This window comes from Rattus norvegicus, chromosome 1, assembly GCF_021556685.1.
Source record: "Rattus norvegicus strain SHRSP/BbbUtx chromosome 1, alternate assembly SHRSP_T2T, whole genome shotgun sequence".
In the NCBI taxonomy this organism is placed as follows: domain Eukaryota; kingdom Metazoa; phylum Chordata; class Mammalia; order Rodentia; family Muridae; genus Rattus; species Rattus norvegicus.
Window position 1 is genome coordinate 267,815,942 of NC_141534.1, and position 15,402 is coordinate 267,831,343.

At 42.5% G+C, this 15,402-nt stretch overlaps 1 protein-coding gene across 24 annotated transcripts in view; it reads left to right on the forward strand.

Annotated features, from left to right (window-relative positions):
• Nucleotides 1–15,402, forward strand: part of Vti1a (vesicle transport through interaction with t-SNAREs 1A) — a 307,420-nt gene that overhangs the window by 20,526 nt on the left and 271,492 nt on the right. The window contains exon 4 of one of the 24 annotated variants that reach the window (XM_087587805.1): nt 574–795. The exons of the other annotated variants lie outside the window; for them this stretch is intronic. Within the exon in view, the coding sequence (XP_087443931.1) occupies nt 574–651 (78 nt within the window). The 3' untranslated portion in view covers nt 652–795. Of the gene's footprint in view, nt 1–573; nt 796–15,402 lie in introns of those variants that run through there. 24 annotated transcript variants of the gene reach the window in all.

A 15,402-nucleotide genomic window follows, 5' to 3' on the forward strand; every position in this document is an offset into this window, starting at 1 on the left:
TACTGTGGACTTTGATGACCTGTGGAAACAACTTCTATATTCACAGAAGCCTGGCAGACAGGCCATGCGTGCCCTGGTACAGATATGTGTGCGCGCACATATGCATCCTGTGTAAGCTTACCTGTCTTTCGGTGTTGTCAGAGTCTGACATGGGTTTGTTGTTTAATTAAGAAGAGTTCCTTATGTGACAATGGTTTTTCTAAAAAAGAAATTAAGATTATGGTACCATTAAGAGCCAGTTTTTTATTTAGGCTTTATAACATTTTGATTTTTCTAAATAGATGAAGTATGTATTTTCTAGATAGAGTGGTAAATTGGTGTGTGTGTGTGTGTGTGTGTGTGTGTGTGTGTGTGTGTGCGCTCTCATGTGTACATGTATATGGTTTATGGTTTTAGAAGTTTTCTAAGTTATAATATTTCTTAATGGGAAGCTGCTTTCAACCTTTCTGTTTACTTGTATCTGTCATCTTACTTGAAATAAGAAAAATGAGTTAAAAATGTGTCAGATTAACGCTAAGCCTGTGACTGACTGGACTCTCTCATTAGTCACTAGATGGCACTGTTTGTTTGCAGAGCGCCATCAAAAACAGAAAAGAAAGAGAAGGAAGGAAGGAAGCGACTGTGCTAGGAACAGAAATTACTGCCTCATGAATAAAATATTTCTGATGGGATTTGCATTTCTATATTGGCTGAAGACACTGTGTTGAATGTTTTATTAACCAGCCCAGTGCAACTGTCAGCCTATTAAAGAGATCCAATGGTCCCTGTTTAGATAAATAAACTAAATAAATCCAATTCGTCAAATTGTGTTCCTGGCTGTTTATTTTCCATTCTTTTGATGTACAGTTTATTTTAAGTTAAAGCCACATTGGTTTAAAAATTAATGGGAAAATGTTACTTGGTGTTTGGAACATGAAGAAGCTAATTGCCATAGTCAAAAAGCCATCTCTGTTTTAATGTTAAATTGTTTGCTCATAAATAGTAAACTTTCCCCTGGTTGCTCACACACCGTCTGACCGTCTGGTGGTCAGAAGTCACGTGACCTCTCCAGTGGCTGGGCAGAGACTGCGGTCCTCATCTGCACTGCTCAGTCTACTTGGCATCAGTAAGCAGTGTGCATTTTACTGGGTTTCCCCATGGTGTGCTCATTTCTCAGGTATGACCCACAATTCCTTGGGCCTTACAGTAGCTAATTCATTCCTAAATGAAACGTCCTTTATGAATGTACTTTCCTGGTGTACATCAAACATCAAGGGGGAGAAGCCGACAATGAGCAACGGTATTTCCTGAGGAAACCAAAGCCCAACCTCAAGGTGATGACTCTAGAATAAACCGGTTCCCCTCTGTTCGTTGCCCTCTTAAAGTTTATGCTCAGGGGGAGTTCATGGCTGTATAATATAACACTACCGACTGAACTAGATATTCCATACTTAGGCCCTAGGGCTACAACAATATTTGAATAAAACACGTCAGTTTTGTGCTTTGCCAAACTAAAATCAGTTGGTAACTTGAGATGATACAGAACACTTCTGACATCTCATTTCTTTCTCCGTGAATCTTCCGTTTCTTTTCATGCTATTCTTACTGTCTTTTATCCAGTTCTGTATCGGCGAGGTTCAGAGCACAGCTTAAAGTGGGTTAGGCACTTTTGACTTTGCACACAGCTTTTCAGGGCATTCAGCTGGTGGTGATGGGGACTGTGCCAGGTCTGATCTCCAGGGTGAGGTTTTCCAGCTGGGTAATAGCAGCTGAGGATGCGTGTTCTGTCAACTATTTTAAGTTTTCTTGTACCAGGAGTTAAAGCAGGACTTGGATGGACTATGCCAGACTTTGCTATTGATTTCAATGTAGTATAAACCTGGTGGGCAGTTGACCACGTGTAAAAATAGTTTCATTTTTGTTATTTGTCTTGAGTTTGTGTCCTGAGGCTGGAAAAAAATCATATTGAAGGATATAAGAAATTTATGGAGTGAAAATGATTTAAGAATTTTTTTTTTTTTTTTTTTTGCTCAGGCTTGGCCTTGTTTTGAAGCATCTAATTCATAAAAATTGAGCCGTTTCTTAAAATGGCTTCCTGCGAGTGAAGACATAGATTCCCTTGATGTTTGTCTGCTCTGAAGTTTCGCTGCTCAGGCACTTGTGGGGACTTTTATGATGGCCATTGCCTCTTCACATACTCGCCAGCTAACAATTTTTGGTTTTCCTCCTCAATTTTTTTAACTGTGTCTACTCATTCTAGGTTTTAAGCCAGTGGCATAGTGTTTGTGGAGCGCATGCCCACACTCCTCTCCCTGGCTCGCTGTGCTCTTACCTCACCTACAGATACACTTCAGCTGAAGGGAGAGTGTCCTCGTCTTATTCATGGTCACATGATATTTAATCTACACACTGGAAGAAGAAAGTTTCCATCTCTCAGTTAGAAACCCACAGGAGTACAGTTGCTATTTCAGTGAGGGCCACACTCCGCTTTCTTTTCCTCATTGAAGGAATGTGGCTCGGGGTTAGGCACTGCAAATACTGTCCACCCAGGTATTCTACTCGGAGGCTTTTTGTACACTTCAAAAATATCAGGTAAATGTTGTTTCAGGTTTGCTAGAAGTAGTGAATGCTTTATTTTTTTCTTATATTGTATGTGAAAAAATGTTTTTGGTTTCAAGACACAAGTGGGAAATAGAAGGCACGGGGCCTGTGGTCTGGGCCCTCCTGTATGTGAGTTCTAGTTTCCTAGTATGAACCTGTGGTCTGGACCCTCCTGTATGTGTGCTCTAATTTCCTAGTGTGAACCCATGGTCTGGGCCCTCCTGTATGGGAGCTCTAGTTTCCTGGTGTGAACCCATGGTCTGGGCCCTCCTGTATGTATGCTCTAGTTTCCTGGTGTGAACCCGTGGTCTGGGCCCTCCTGTATGTGTGCTCTAGTTTCCTGGTGTGAACCCGTGGTCTGGGCCCTCCTGTATGGGAACTCTAGTTTCCTGGTGTGAACTTTTGAATTCCTCCCACATAAGGGGGAAGGATGGGGGTCCACTAGGATCGTTAAGTGTAAAAGCACTTGGAGAGCTGCAATAAGTCTTAGTCGGCAACTTCGCTGTGTACAGACCATAATCCTATAATTAAAGAATTTAAAGGTTAAAGTATCTCAAGGTCAGAAGATCCTTGAAAATCCTAAAACATGTAAACCATCTTCCTCGGGGCTGCAGGGGCGAGCTGCAGGGGCTCACACAAAGGCCTGAACGTTCAGTCTTCCATCGCATTTGCAGACATGACCTTCGTATTTGGGTTGCTTTTGTTTGTCAGTACATTTTGTTTTGTAAGAGACATCTTAGAAATTAATCTATGGTAACAGAAAGCAAGCTTTCTCCTTGACCTTGTGGGAGTAGAGGCGGAATTAAAGGTAGAGAAATTATGATATTATATATTTTATGCCTTTTTATCATATGCATTTTATTACTATTTAGAGTCGTCTTCACACCAAGTTTTTCATCTGGAGTTCAAAATACACATGCAGTGTCTCTGGCTTTCTTTCCTAGTCTTTCTCCAGTTTCTAATAATTGACTTCCATGAAACCTTAGAAGTTACTGTTATAACTAGAGGCAGAAAAAGAGTCTTTAGTTATTCCTAAATGTTCCCTAAATACCATGAGTAGAGTTCATGGCAGCACGCCTGATAGCTCAATAGTTTAAAAGCTACAGCATTTCCCATCTGTTGAGAATTTGGTCTGAAACATAGAAACATCATGGCAGAAACTGAATGACTTGAGCCCAGTTCTGACTTGTAAAACACATATTTCAAAGGGAAATCAGGAAGCTAAATAAGAGAACTTCCAAGCTGGTGATGTCTCATTGCTTCCTTGAACTTGGTTTTAAATGTGAAATGTCTCAACAATTTGCTGCTGTTGGTTTGGGAGCTAAACCTAGGGCCTCATGGGTGGGAGACAAGCACTTAGCCACGGATCGATATCCTCAACCCCAAATTTGCATATTTTCACATTGATTATAGCCTTAGTAATTGTAATCCTGTGGTAAGTAGAATTGGGGGCTGGGGGGTCATTAGGAGAGTGTGTGAAAATACAGAGACGTGTCTAACCTAGTGTGATGGCAGCAGAAGGGCTTGGGAGAAGTGCCTTGTACTGAGACTTGAGAGGGGGTTTGAGAGAAGAACACGGTCAGGTGAGTTACTGCAGGATAAACTGCAGGACAGGTCGGAAGGTTAGCAGGGCCCACTGGGGCAGCAAGAGTTTGGTTAAAATATTTCTGTGCACAAAATATGAAGGCAGAGCTTGGTCTCCAACCTTTGTTACATATTGGGATCTGGGTCTCTAAACATCCCCTACACCAGATGGACTTCCATTCACACACACACACATACACATACACACACACACACACACACACACACACACACACACACACACACACACACGTGACTGTATTGGTATAGGTGTGATTTGGACATTGTTGTAGTGGCTTTTTTTAGGGCAGTTCCTCAAGTGATTCTCTGTACACATGAGTTTGGAAACTAGTAACTGGTGTTGGAAACTAAGGCAGAGAGCTAGGCAAAGCCCTGACCCCATTTTGGTTAGAAGCTGTTAACGGATACTTGTGCTGAATGACTTAGTAGCTTTGCGCCTAAAACAGTGAAGTTCTTTTTTCTGTGTGAGTTTGAGTTCTGTTTAATTTTAATTTTTTTGTTTTGCTTTTAGATCCCTAAACTGATTTTAAATAAAAATTTTAGTTAAAAAAAATCTGTTACCTACAATAACATTGTATCAAATTGCCTTAAAATTAATTTCCATTTGGTATATTTAGGTTTTATGATAATCATTACTTGGAGGAAACAAAGAAGATATGCATACATAATTTTTCTCTCTAGGTGGCAAAGTGAATATTTTAAATGCTCAGCTGAGCTTAGTAGCAAACAAAGGCAGGCTGTGAGCTCTTAGCCAGTACTGATTGTGGCTTTGACCCGGAACCCGGAGCCAGCGCACTAGAGGGCCGCCGTCAAGTGAGTGCTTGCAGTTTGAAAGTTGCCCTTTCAGATCCATTGAGTCCGGCATACATTTTCTTAAAGGAGACACAGGAATCTCTGTATGTACATATGTGTGTGCTGTCTCTGGATTCAGTAGGACAAACAGTATCCTATCCTATGTATAGTTGCATGCATGAGAACACACACAGTACACACCCTTTTTTTTGCTACTCTGTGAAGTCCTGAAAGATGTACTGTAACTTGATTTTGTACAGGAATTGTAAAGAAGTTGCTGGTCATCTCTAATCAGAGACACAGAGGTAGGGACGCTATGGATAAATGGGATTCCACTATGACCGAAAGCTCCATTGATCCTAACAGAATTGCTTTGCCTCCCCGTGCCTGTTTCCTCTTGGCAGAAAGCCGAGGGACTCTGGATGATAGCTGCACACTGGCGTGGGGATTGGTACCTACGAGCCAGCAGCGGAATTACTAGACAACTGCTTGCTTCTTCTTTAGGGAACAACTGCAAGTTCCCTGTATGGCCAGGTTGGAACCTTTTTAACTTTACACTACACAAAGCTTAGGATAGCGATTTAAATCATCAAATAACCTTTCCGACAGTGAGACCCTTTCATACAGTTCTTCATGCAGTGGTGACCCCCACCCATAAAATCATTTTCGATGATACATCGTACCTGTAGTTCTGCGACTGTTATGAATCGTAATGTAAATATCTGTGTTTCCCTTTGGTCTTAGGAAAGCCTTGTGAAACGGTACTCCAAGGAGTCTCAACCCAAAAGTTCAAAACCACTGACATAGTAGATATAATTTTAAACTGAAAAATTTTAAACTATTTCTGAGCAGAATTTAGTCAAAAATACTCAGGTTGGAAAAAACACTACCATGTATTAAGCACATGTCTCAAACACGTGCTGTTTCAGTTTGGTGCCATATTGGTTACTTTCCCAGTTTTAAGCATAGCATATTCACTGAAGTGTTTCCTGACTTTGTCGTCATCGAGTTATCGTCTAGAAAGTCTATCGATAATTTCTCAGTATTCTCTATCATTAAATTGACCCCATTTGAGTTGTTTGTTATACCCTGAGGTAGCTCCTACAGAAGAATGCCTGTGTGTCAGACACACTTGGGGCCCGGGGATTGTTGCTCGTGTATTTCCTACCTGAAAGGCCCGGGGATTGTTGCTCGTGTATTTCCTACCTGAAAGGCTTTTCTGTCTTCTGGCAGTGTTCAGAAACTGTCAAAAAGGAGAGCTGGGCTTTCTGACTGAAGTGGAAAGTGGCCATAGATGGCAGTGTGGCTCACATTGATAGTTAAAACACACTGTTGTGGCATTTTGATAGAGAAATTTCCAAGACCAGATCCATCCAGGATATTCTCTTTGCATTGAAAGTTGACTTTTCTCCCTGAGTAGTTTATTTAGATGCAGTACAGTCGGAAGCGCGCGCTGCATTTCGGGAAGCCTTCGGGACTGGCAGTGACTGAGGCTGGCTGCCTGTGCTCTGGGTAAGGTCTTTGGAAACTAAGTTGTTTTTCACTGCCCCTGCAGAACACCTTTCTATAGGGTAACACCTTAGATTCTAAACTCTGAACTAAAGTGTACCATCCTCCTGCATCCTCCTTCCCTAGCCAGCAAATCAAGACTCTTGGAGTTCCATCAGGAATAGGACCTGGCAACTGTTACAGGCAAGTGACAAGAGGTGCCAACCGTAGGCAGGAGAATTGAACAGTGCAGGGTCCTTAGAGATGGGGATAGCATTCGTTCGTTCAGAGTGGGTGTGCCGTAACAGCAGCCCCGGTGCCGGTGTGGCGGTGTTATACTTAGATAATTAGTGTGCTTTGGGACCTGTCTTCTTTTGCTCTAGCCCTTGCCTCCTGGAGTCTCATGGATCTAAGCAGCTTTAAGAATTTTCTCCATGGGTGTTGTCAATAGGTGCAAATTTGTCTAAAGAAATTGCCTAAAGAATTTTACCAGTTCTCAAATAAATAAATAAATAAATTACATACATACATCCTCTCTCTCCCTCAGCACTGCCGTCACATGCAGATGGACAGACACTCAGATCTCCCTGCTGGGGAAGGCTAACTCAGCTGTTTTCCTGTACTGTGCTGTAAACTGATACTGAATGCGTCCTTGCCTGGATGCTAATGCTTTGGTAGGGCTAGGATGGTTCTCTTTCAGGGCAGAAAGAGGTGTGATCTCTTCTCTCAATTGAATACCAGTACTTATAGGCATTCTCTTGAGTCTAGAACAGGATCCTCAACCTCAGTACTGTTCAGATTTTGAATGAACCATACTGTGCTGTATGGGCTGTTTCCCAACACCTGAGTTGTGACCAACAGAAGGAGGACCTTGGATATTCTGGTTGTTTCTTAGCATGGAGTTTATCCATGATTAAGAGCTATTTGGTGAGGAATGGTTTCTGCCAGGACTTCCAGAGGGGAGAGAACACACCATGTGACTAGTATGGCCTCCGACAGGCTAGAGCCCCCACTGTGTATTGTTTACTCTTCGGTCAGCTGTAATTTGCACCTAAGACTTATGGAAGACTAAGAGGCTTATCTTATGTCCTCACAGTCCAGATGCAAGCCTCCCTGTAGCATCTCTCTTTGTGTCTCTTAGAGCCAGGGTATAGAGTTGAAAGATGGTTTGGTCCCTTCACCTGCCTGTGTTTCTTTCACATAAGCTGTGAGTCATGAGAGACAGAGTGACACTGTGGACCCACAGCGGAGTTCTGGCTGTGAGCGCCATCTCTGATGCTAACCAGCTGAGTGCTGCTGGGCAGCTCACTCCTCAGTGTCTTCAGCTAAGAGGTGAGGCCAATCTGGACGCTCTTGTGAACTTGTGAACTCCTTGCCCAAGGATGGCGACAGTGGAGTGCTTGGTCTTTCGAGTTTGCCGGTAGTTTTCCTGTAGCGGACACTTCTGCATCTGCTTAGATAATTAGTATGCTTTGGAACCTTTGGCTCAACTTAATCTATTAATCTCATATTGATATGTCTCCATTTTCACAATCCCCAGACCATTACTCACCTCCTTTGTGGAGTCATTTCTAATTATCTTTCCTGTCATGATAGATTTTCTTAAGTCTTCATTCACCTTGGTTCTTACATCTGTAACCTGCTAACTCACCCACTGTTCCTGTGTCAGAGCCAAGATGATTCTGCTCTTCACTTGCTTACTTTTTATTACTGCAAACAAGTACGATCCTCACAAGGGTGTATCTTCTGCTCTGTGTCTTACAGTCACTTAGTAAACATGGGACACTCAATGAATAGCCAGTGGTATAGTGTGGCTGGTACAGCCAGTGATTAACAAACTGGCCAATGACAGGTACAAAAGAGGGAACATCTCAGATTTCCAGTCAGGGAATCACATCCAGCTTGAGTTGTCCTTTGAACATGATTTCCGTTAAATAGTAGTGGAACAAACCAAGACCTTGCGTTACTGTGGGCATTTCCTCCCTGCTGACTGATTTTAAGTTTTTCAGACCAGGGAAATAGTATGAAGGTTAGGACTGGAGAGATGAACCCGAAGTTAAGAGCACTTGTTAGTTACTCTTGGAGAGGACACAGGTTCAATTCCCAGCACCCATATGGTGGTTCATAGCCACCTACAACTTCAGTTCCAAGGGATCCAGTGTCCTCTTCTGACCTCTGTGGGTATCAAGCATATATACACACACACACATGCAGGCAGAAATACTTATAACTAAATAATAAAATTAATAAATGTGAACAAAACTGTAGAAGAACAAAGGTTCTGTAACGTCCCACTGAGTTGTCTTCTCAGAGCAGCGGCATGTAGGAAGTATTGTGACGCTTGCTCCAGAGAGGAGCTGAGAAGCACAACTCACTGTTGTCTCCAGCAGCCCCTCCAGTAACATGGTCCTTGTCTACCGTATCGGTGTCTCAACACTCACAGTGACATGTGGTTGTCAGAATTTTATCTTCAGTCCAAACCAATAAATTAAAGTGCTATATTCCCGTCTTATAGAAGAGGCCACTTAGAGCAAAACTGCACTGACAGCTCCCTAAGCTCCTTTGTATAAGTGTACAGGCAACAACTTCGGATATTATCTGTACGTTCGTACAGACTGCACTGAAAGCACAACAGCTCACGGTTTAACTTCCGTGCAGCAGAGGATGTGAGTTTTGCATTGCATGTATCTTTAAATTTCATTTCGAAGTTTATTTCTTAGTTTGTTACCACCATTTCATGTACATAAAAGAGCTATCCAGTAAGATTCCTACCTGAGAGCCCCCTGTGAGCTTCCTAGATAAAAACTCACCACTGTAAACATACATACATACATGTACGTGTGTGTGCATGTGCACATGTGTGAATATGTATGTTCATTTCCTATCTCCTGAGTGCCACATCCACTTCTATACAAAGTTCTTTGGGTCATTGAAACTAAGGGAGATGGGTTGTGGCTTCCTCTTCTGGTGGTCTCCTCTTCCCACTTTCCACAGACACATTCCTTGGGACGTTTTACTACAGTTAGGTTTGTGCTAAGGAAGAGTTGTTGAGAAATGCCAAGTAACACTGTAGAAACTAATGAAAAATCTTTAGAGGAGTTCCGAGGAGACAGGAATAGCATAGGTCAGAAAGAATGTTAAGAGTGAGAAGCCTGCATAATTCTTGCCTTAGCCACCAGTCATCTTTGAGAATTGTCACAGGTCACTTCCAGTTGTGGTAGTGGGGGTGAGAGGGATCCCCATCCTCATTTATTGGCTTGTAGTAGTGAGGCTTTCCTACCTATTTCATTCTGGGGTCCTTATGAAGTAACACCATGAAAGGCTCTGGAGGATGCGCTTTGCAAAGGAGATGTCCTTACACTAGCACCTTGGTGCCCCTTCCTGTCTGTTTATTCCCTCTGTCTCTGATCAAACTCAAAGCTTGCTTTAGGAATTTGAATCTTGGATACTCAAGTGCAAATTGGTAAGATTTGATAATTTGCAAGCAGTTACCCATTAGAATGGTGCAGTATATCTAAAGTGTATATCATGTTACATATAAAAGGAACACATACTGGTTCCTATCGTAGCATAAAGCTACCCAAACCACCCAAACTAAAGCTTCTTCATTTAAACAATGAAAGAGTACTCCCCCTCTTACCTGCATAGCTACTCCTAGACCACAGTCTCCCTCTCCTCTCCTCTCCTCTCCTCTCCTCTCCTCTCCTCTCCTCTCCTCTCCTTTCCTTCCCTTTCCTTTCCTTCATGTATTTTTGTTGTTGTTGCCATTGAGACAAGATCTCATATAGTCATGACTGCCTCTGAGCCCTTTGACCTTGAGCCTGTGAACCTTTTGCTAGGACTGTAGGTGTGTGCTTCCAAGCTTGGATCCTACAGGGATGGATGGATATTGAGTCCAGTTCTCTGTGGTTGTAGGAAAGCACTCTACAGATTCAGTTGCATACCCTTTTACCATAACCAGTGGATTCCTACATCTACTTCCTTCTGTCCACGTTTAGCCTTGACTAAATTTCCTGGCATCTGTATCAAGGCATTGCATATGTGTCTGTTAAAACCTGCTAGAGATAGTACCACTCTCTAAAAGTCAAAGTGATCTCCGAATAAGAATTGTATAGGCATTCGTGTTCTGTGCTTGGATTGAGAGATATTCCCTACAACTAATGAGCTTTAAGACAGAGTTGGGGGTCCATAGTGTTGCATTTTAGAGTCCCACCGGTGTTATCATTGCCAGCTGGATCAAATTTGTAACATTGCAGCATTCTTGTCTCTTGTGATACTTCATAATGTCTAAGAGACACACTTGGCATGTTTTAGTTGCCCTTCTCCACTTCCCTTAATCAAATTAACCCACTGTTGGCATCTGTGATGGGTGATTACCTTTTCTTTGTTATTCATGCTGTCCTGTGTTGTCACCTTCTGCTTGTAACCTAATGGCCCTCAATGTACATCTGAACATCACTCCTCCACTGACCTTTGTTGCTGATAACATTTTTCTCTACTTTGAGTATCTTTTATGATGTACTTACCTGAAAAGAACATGCTTTTAATCCAAGTAGTTTGGTTTCAAAATTGTCTTCTTCAGATTTATCTTGTTTATATGAACATTTTGGTAATAGTTAATAGATATAGTCCTTACCTCTCCTGTTTACATCTATTGTTAGGGAAAAGAAATAAATAATTATAAGAACATTTCGTTCAACAAGCTATTTGGAGGGTGGTTTGTTTATTAAGCCACAGTTCACCATGCTTTGAAAAATACACTAAGAGTGTTGTGAGACTATCATAATACACATCCTTGATTTAATCCTGACCTGCACTGGATGCGTTATCTTTCCCATCCTGAACTCTTGAGTAGGCTCTGGCCCTTAAACTGACTGACCTGTCATTTCCTTTGTCTTCATGTACAATTAGTTGTTCTTGTCCAGTCTGTTACACAGTTAGAAGAAGAATGGCAGTCCTCATGCTGTATAAACGATTATACATTCCACATAGAGCCAGGCCTGGTGGAGTGGGGCAGACCTGAGTCCCAGCTGGCCTTGAGACTAACATTGTTTCAAGTTCAAGGCCAGCCTGGGCTACAGACTGAGTTCAAGGTTTGGTCTATTGAGCAAGACCCTGTCTCAAAATGAAAAACAATGTATAGTAATAAGAGGCAGGATATATAGCTTAGTGGTAGAGTTCTTCCTAATGTCTAGGAGACCCAAGGTTATACCTCAAGAACACCCCCTCCTGCCCTATAAACAGCAGAAACAAATTGTGTAAAATGTTGTGAGTGACTAGGCTATGAGATGTTCTGATTTGGAATTGTTGCCCAGTTGCTGTTGGCTTCTGGTAAGTGAGAGTCAGCTCGGGCTATGCTATGAAGCCAGTGGAAAACTCCCAAAGTCTGAATGAACATCTGTCTTCCTGTTTGTCAGATACAGGACTTTACTGTAGTCTTTCTCAACTAAAACCAGATCTCTAGGCTTTTGCCATGGGAGTGTGGCTGTCCTACTGAGCTGGCCTGCAGCTGAGCGAGCATTTGAAACTGACATTTCACTGACTTGACTGAAGTGTTTTCTCACAGTATTGCATTGTCTGTGGCTTGTCCATTTCAGAACGATCCTAACTTTAATTCAGGGAGATGCTGGCTGCCTCTCATTTCTCTATCATCACTTCTTATTGGTTCAAGATCATTAGGTTGTGGTTTCCAGAACCTGGAAGTGTGTAGTACAGCATTGTATCTCACCATAAATAAAGTTTTTTTTTTAATTAGATGAAAGCAAAAAAGAGTAACATTCAGTTCTCTGAGGTCATTTTACTTTTCTCTCCCTGATTCAGCTGTTCCCTCGTCTAAATAGCATTGAGTGGTCAGGCTAGCCCATTAGCTCTCAGGCTTGGGTGGATATCAGAGTCCCAGGAGGGATTTGCTATTTAACACAAAGACCTGCATCTACCCTAGAGTCTCCAATTTGGAAGGACTGAAAGAGTCCCAGGAAGGACTTGCATCATGACATTTCCAAGGGTTCCAGGTGGGCACTGAAGCCCCTGTCACAGCACCCTACTTCCAGAGTCCCCAGTAGACGATCTGCAGCTTCTCATTTCTCATGGTTTATGACTCACCTGAGCCAGTCTCCCAGGTTGTCAGAAGGGAGCTCAGTGCTGGGAAGATGCTGTCCTGGGTTGTTTGGGAATATCCCCACAGGCTCATGGATTCCAATACTTGTTCTCAGCTGGTGCTGCTGTTCGGGTTGCAGAACCTTTAAGAGGTCGAGCCTTGCTGCAGGATATATCATGAGGATGGGCTTCGAGAGTTGACAGCCTCATCTCACTGACGGCTCTCTGCTGCATGTCTGGTTGGAAGTGTGATCTCCCTTCTTTGGCTGCCTTCCTCATTGACTCTCTATCTGAAACCCAAACTGAGTAACTCTTCTGTAAGCTGCCTTGGTTGTGGTGTGTTATCTCAGCAACAGGAAGTAACATATACCATCCTTGCGTTTCTGCTGCCTGATTCTGCTTGGTGCCTTTTCAAAGCAGTTTAAGTTCCTTTCCCTTAGACGCTCTCGGACCCTCAACCACCCCTTCCCTGTGTACTGCCAAACAGGATGCTTGTTTACAGAATGTTAGCAAAATACAAGTCCAGAACTGCTCTTTGGGGAAATTTAAATGAAAATTTAAAATACCAGTAAGAATGCCAACAATTTAAATTCCTTGATTAGCTTCAGGCATTTTTACATTGGGATGACTAAGAAAAGGTTGTGGTAATTAGAAGTAATTTGTTAGAAACCTGAATACCCTATTTTTTTCTCTCTTAGATTAAAACTCAGTTCCCAGCTGGATGCTCATAAGTGCATGAAAGATAATTGTTGGATGATTAATTGCAAAAGATAGGTAATTAGAGTTCATGTGTTGTGTCAAATATGGGTAACGGAGAGGTCGACTGCTCATTGAAAAATATATTTAAAATTGGGTTGTAACTTTGTGGCAATGGGGCTTACCTTCCACCCTGCCTTCCCTCCCGCCCTAACTTACCTTCCACCTGTTTCCAGGTCATTCCATCCCGTTCCCAGCCAGTGCCTCTCCATAGCTATGGACTATGGAAGAAAGTTCCCACTCTTTCAGATTAAGTTCTGAGAATTGAGCCGTTGCCCAGACTCCCTTTCTAATGTTAAATAAAGGCTCTGTAGCCTTCACCAGGACTTAAACAAAAGTCTCCACTGAGCCTGTGTAAACTACTTTTCCCTCAAGTGAGATGACCTGTTTTTATTTCATAATTTCAATGACTAAGTCTTAGGTCTTTTAGCCTTCATGTACTTGGTTCCTAGAAAGTTAAGTATTTTCATCATAAATCATTGGATCCCAGGACAGAATCATTTGTTGCCCTTTAAAATAAATATATTAATGGTGTTCCTTTAAATATATAATTAATGGTATTCTTTTTTAAATCCATCAAAAAATTAATGACATGAGAAAACAAAACCCAAAACTCTTACAACCTGCTAGCAGTCAAATTCGCCATCTCCAATCTGACTCACCTGTTTGCTTATCTAACAATAAATAAAGTCACAATGAAATTAATAAAAAGCAGACCCACCCCTGACCCCCGCTGCTTCTATAAATAGTTCTCTTTCTTCATCTTTAAACTTTGCATTCTTACTGAGGAATTTCTCAGCCTCAGAAACACTGTTTTACGAATTCAGCTAATGACCCACATCCAGCATGTTTGCTGTGCTGGAGTCATAGTAAAGTAACTCTCTGTGTGTGCGTTGTCATTAATGATAAGCTCATTTTGATAATGGGGCTGCGGATTCTTAGTCCATAGTCCTTGGGGAGATGCTACATTTTTTTTGTAACTAAGTATTGTTCTGGCTCCTTCCCTTGATTGGCCCAGAAATAGCAATCAGCTGGGGAGCAGGATGGCGTGCCTCTTAGCGATCCCTTTGATCTCTGAGATGAGTATCAACATTGTATGCTTCCTAATGGAAGTGTAATTTAATGAAATCTATTGGGTAAACATACTTCAGATGTTCAAAGGAGGTGACAAAATTTTTGCTGGCAGCCAGGACCTGGCTGCTTTCCAGCTTGCCTCTAGCTGCTATGCATATAGCATGGAGAAAGGCACTCAAAATAGGGACACAAAGTATCATTTCATTGTGTTCCAGCCCCTCCCCGCCACGGCTTTCCCTGAAGTTTATTTTTATGGTGTTTCTACAAGCGCCCTTTGACACATAACCTCTTCTAATACAAAGTAGGGTGTGTGATTTGATCTCGTTTCCAGATTTACTTTCTGACAGCACTCGCATGGATTCAAGACATGGAATATCCAGAAAGCCTGTAGGCATGAGACTCACCCAGAACATCCTAGAAGGAGAAAGTGCACTCTAAAGTAAGGTGTCCCCTCCAAAGTTCTGCTGGGGGTGGGGCTGCACATTCGATTTTGAGGGGAGAGGATTGGGCCTCTGTTTTGATAATAGTTGGAGTATGGTGAAAATGACCCTAGATGGCAGGAGCCTGGGGCCTGGTAGGTCCTGGCCACTTTCTCTGGACCTCTGTTTCCCTATGTGTGCAATGAAGAATTTGAATTGGATGTTTCTTTTTAACTGAAGATCTGCATGGTCCACTAAGAATACAATAGCAGCCATCCAGCACCCTCCTTGCTCTCTTGCTGTTTGGCCAGTATGATTACTGTCTTTGAGGAATCTTCGTAGAGACTGTTTGCGTCAATGTGTGGTGGCTCAGCCCAGGGCTTTGAGGACGCTTGTCTTGGTAAGGGGCAGTCTCTGCATCCTAACTGATTCTCTCCCGTGGCAGCCTGGGCTTCCCCGGAGCTTGCTTCTTCTGGTCTGGAGTTCTGCGGCTCTTTCATGCCAGAATGAATGGTTTCTTAGAAGCAACTGTCTCTTCCTGTCTGTGGTAAGAGCAGAGTCTGCCACATTCTGCCTGTGATATAGCCCAAGT